The sequence below is a fragment of the Hakea prostrata genome, chromosome 6, assembly GCF_041222555.1.
Source record: "Hakea prostrata isolate BN-2017 chromosome 6, UWA_Hpros_2, whole genome shotgun sequence".
Classification (NCBI taxonomy): Eukaryota; Viridiplantae; Streptophyta; class Magnoliopsida; order Proteales; family Proteaceae; genus Hakea; species Hakea prostrata.
Genome location: NC_142605.1, coordinates 38,077,930 through 38,082,463, shown reverse-complemented (window position 1 = coordinate 38,082,463; position 4,534 = coordinate 38,077,930). Strand labels below are relative to the sequence as shown.

Genomic DNA, 4,534 nt, shown 5'->3' with positions numbered 1-4,534 from the left:
CCCTGCCACTTAGCGTTTCCGAAACTTCCCGATCTTGGAACTTCAAAACAAAAGCATAGCATTCCTCCTTTAATCAGCAAGAAAACCGAAACTGCTCACTTTTCTCATTTATAATGTTGAAAACAAGAAGAATATTTGCTTTATGGTACTGCTACTTCGACTTCACGATGTTAGAGGTAAGCCTCAACAAAAACTAAAACTTTGCTCTTGATTTCAAACCTACAACATCAAAGATCAAAAGAATACTCCCAGAGTTCTTTAATCACAGCAACATTACAAGAGCAAAACCCTCCATCTTCCTCGCTCCCGTCGAGAATCAAACTTTGATCGGTTGAAGAACGATGGTTATTTTTTCTCCCAGATTTTAGTAAGGGTATTTTTGGAATTAAAAGAAACTAATAGTGGGTTAACAGTTTCACTAATAGATTGGACTAGTGTGTTTATTGAATTGGGGTGTTTGTGTTTTTTAAACATAAAGTGGGGTGTCAGTTCTTTAAAGCCTTCATTTTGGGGTGCCAGTGCAATTTGCTCAAAATTTTATAATCTTTGAGTTTCTAGTCATTGTTTATACACTAATAGGCATCTGTTGGATCACTTCATGGCATAAATTATTGGTAATAATCAAAACGAAAAATGAGAAATGAGAAAATACAGAGAGTTGGGTAACCAGTGCAGAGGATTTGGTCTGAAGTTTTAAGACAATAAGACATTAATGATGTTGTGTGTTGTGAGGGGGCGACCTGTTGAATAACAGAATTGTATCACTACATTTGCTTCAGTTTTAGGGATCAGAGGAATAATTCAAGTGGGCTGCATAACTTCTATTCTTTCATCTATTATTGAAAAAAGTGGAAATTTGATTTTGGAATCTTTTGGAATTCTAATCAATTCAATTAGTATAGGAACTCTAGAACTCTGATTGGTTCAGTTGACTAATTGAAACTCTAGAACTCTAATTTGTTTAGTTGGTGAATACCATTAGTTTTGTTTACCAAAAAGAATGGTGGCGGGGACGGAGGACAAAGAGAACCAGCAAAATTTGGGTGGCCAAAATCCAAGGAAGAATAAGAGGGAAGAAGATGAAGTCGACAATGTGGAAACGATGGGAGAAGAATGGAAACAAATCTTGGACAACCATATTTAGAACCGGATCTCAACAATGGACAACCATATTTAAAACCGGATCTCAACAATGGATTATTTAAAACGGGTCATAAGATGGGTCCCTAGTTCTCCGTCTTGTTACAACAACCTATGCGCTGTGAATTTTGAAAACTTCTCTCTGGAATATCAACCTTTTTCATACCTATCAGTTTGGTGCGGCAAAGGGTTCTTGTTCATGATCCAACTGTTCCTGATAACCTTCGGAGCTTGAAGCTCCAAGTCCAAGGAAGATTCGAAGAGGTTTTGGAAAGGGTTGGTAAATGTGAATTTGAATAATAAAAACCTTATTATGTAAATCAAAATACTTTTATTTACATTTAGGCCTTACATTTCATTTATATGTGATTAGATATTCTTTGTACGCGTACTAAATCTCCGGTGTGACTTCAATGCGCGTGCATTAAGTTGACGGTCGATATCAAAATCTGTCGTTTCACGGTACTGTGCATTTAATGCGCAGCACCAAAGTGTACCTCATAAATCTCAACACGACAGTTGCTTCTTGGCTGTTAAGAAAAAAAACCCTCGTGAGATTGGTGGACAACTTTCTTGATTGGTTAGACCCAAAATTTCTTAACGAAGAGGCTACAAATGCAATTTTCTTCTCTACACAACCAATAAAAATCTTTATATTTTAAAAAAAAAATCATTAGACTCTATTTTATTCGTTCACAAATATCACTAACAAAATTCCATTCTAGTCATCTCTCGGATCTATCAAAGCAGCGGGTGTTATACGGATTTTGCTTGGGGGCGAGCCACGTGGCCGCTCCAAGCGAACGTCAAATTAAAATTGACTCTTGATTAAATCATCATCGTACTTTACTCATGTGCATAAATGATTTTAAGTGAAACGACTCGATTCGGTTTGTCGATTCCCGCCATTACAAAACCAAATCCTATTAAATTAAATCGCGCTTCTTCCTATGCTGTCATCTCGCCAAGGATCATCGTACAGTGGGCTTCAGTTTGTTTTTTTGATTGCGGGATTGTGTCCCCGCTGGCTGCTCCCCGGTCGGCCCTCTCTCCGCCCCTTCTCCGGCCCCCGCCTTTCCCTCTCTCCCTCTTCTCTCTTCTCTTTTGGTTCGTTTGTGTGCCGTCTGTGGTGGGTTGGGGTTTGGGCGTGGCGGCCCCGGTTTGTTGGGTTTTGAGATCTCCATTTTGGTCGGGGATGGGTGTTTCTTTGGTGGGTTTCACCGATATCCTAGAATTCGAATGGTTTGGCTTTTTTCTTCTCATTTCGTTCAAACCTTTATCTATTTTACCCAAGAGAAAGGAAAATCAATGCTCCGCCTTTCTTTGTCTCGTGTCTATTTTCTCGTATGGTTCACCGATTCGTGTGTTCGGCATTTCCCATTTTCAGGATCGATTCATCTTCTACTTGCGGTTCGGGCATCGGTGTTGGGAGAGGGTTTTATTTCGGCACGCTCTCCATCTTTGCTCGTTGAAGATCACTTCGTGGGAGTTCGGATCACCTTTGTCTGTTATTTACCTTTGCTTACAAATTCCTTGAGTACTATGGAGATTCAATTCCTTCTTCTTAATAAGATTAAAGATTCTCTAAAGCTTTAGTCTTCTCAAGCGGTCGCATTCTGGTTCCTGCTCGTTCCTCGTACTATGGCTACATCTCATTCCCACCGGGCTGGAACATGGGATTTTTATCGATCCCTCTATCTCTCCTCCCCCCCGACCTATTTATTTTCTTTTGAAAAATATTTCCTATTTATACCATCGAATTTGGGAGCGTTGGGGGTCCGGTCTTCTCTATCGTGAGAGAGGGCGGCAAGAGGGTGGAGACGAGAGACAGGTGAGCACGAAGGATCGTTTATGTTCGTGGTCGCTTGTCTTGGTTCAAATGAATTGGTTTGAGTTGCCTGACCGTTTGGGTTAGTGAATCGGTTGTTCATTTAATTGTTTTATTGCACATGTTGATATTGTGTGGTCAGGATTTAAAATTTCATGACTCTTTTCCATCCAGCCGTTCGCTGCTTGGAGCAGTGCCACGTAGGCACTGCCCCCAAGCAAAATCCGTGTTATACACACTTATTCACCATTTGGTGTTTGCAGTACAAATGAGAGAGACTTGTTTTGACAACAAACATAAAAGGAATAGAACAAAGGAAGAAAACCCATTCTGCTGAAAACTTCACGCGTACGGTGCTTTATTCCATTCTGCTGACCGTGAGATCTACCATAACTACATACGTTACTTGTGCGTGTGTTGACGGTCTCTTACACTTGTCTTCTCCGAAGAGAACAAAGGAAGAAAACCCATCAATCTCTCTTGTCTCTCTGATTAGAAGTAATTCTGAGGATCTTGCCTCCGCCTTTCAGCTTCTCTCTCCCAACCCCATGCACGAACCCGTAGCTGAAGCTGAGCAAGAGCAGCTAAGACCCTCACAGACTGAAGTGGTTTAAGCAAATCAACAAGTCCTCTCGCAGTGGCGAGCCTCAGCAAGTCCGCATTCCCCACCAAACTCTGCATTTCCGAAGTCACTGTTTGAAGCACTTGTTCTGCATCTCTCCACACACCATTCACCACACCCCTGCCTCCCCGTCTTATCACCTCAAAAATTGGTGGCGCCGCCACGGACTCTTGCACCCGAGCGAGCTCATCCCACAGTTGCTTCTCGAGCATCTTTGTTTCTCTCCTCATCGAATCCAACCGCTGCTTTTGATCGTCTGATAAATCGTTAACCGAGTTTTCAGCGAGTCGAATCAGCATTCCTGGTTTGAACCCTGCCATCCAGAGCAAGCTTCGCTCTAAAGGGCTCAACCAACTGGGCGAGAAGAGTACGAATACGTCAGCGATGCCCACTTTGGTTTTCTCTTCGAAGTAGTGCTGGTAGTGATAGAGAACTCGAGACACAAGGTCTTTCAGCTCTTCTTCTCGAATTACACTATCACACTGCTGCTCGCTGTTCTGCGCAGCGAGCAGCTCGTCAAGGTAGTGCTCTTGATGCACCAGCCACCCTTGGTAGAAACTCTCGAAGCTACTTATCACCTTAGTAGTATTGTAAGCCATTTTTTTTTTTTTTTTTTTTTAGCGTAAATTGGGATTTGCTGGGAGACCAGGAAGAAGCATGGTGGATCCATCAACAGCTTACATTTATACAGGAAATTAACCGCCAAATTGAAATTCGCTTTCTCGTTTACTTTTTTTGTAGTAATCGGAGCTTTTGTTTTTTTGGGTATAAATTCGGAGCTTACTTCGTGAGTTGGTTTTGAATTAATTTCGTAGGTCCTAGAGATAAGTTCAACTCCTCCATTTTTACTGCAACGTGGAAGCAGACAGTGTACGTCATACAGTTTAGAGTCTCGCCATTGGTCGCCAACCGTCACACAGACGTTGACGGAACTGATGAGGCGG

General features: G+C 41.8%; 1 protein-coding gene across 1 annotated transcript; it reads right to left on the bottom strand.

The window, feature by feature from the left end:
• Positions 1-3,460: 3,460 nt before the first annotated feature.
• LOC149013935 (protein RESPONSE TO ABA AND SALT 1-like) lies at positions 3,461-4,189 on the bottom strand. Its single transcript, XM_089157760.1, has one exon. It carries the CDS (start codon positions 4,187-4,189, stop codon positions 3,461-3,463), a length of 729 nt encoding a protein of 242 aa, XP_089013886.1.
• Between the last annotated feature and the right edge of the window lie 345 nt (positions 4,190-4,534).

Coding starts and splice junctions, on each gene's coding strand:
- LOC149013935 (XM_089157760.1), bottom strand. CDS start 4,189: ATGGCTTACAATACTACTAAGGTGATAAGTAGCTTCGAGAGTTTCTAC.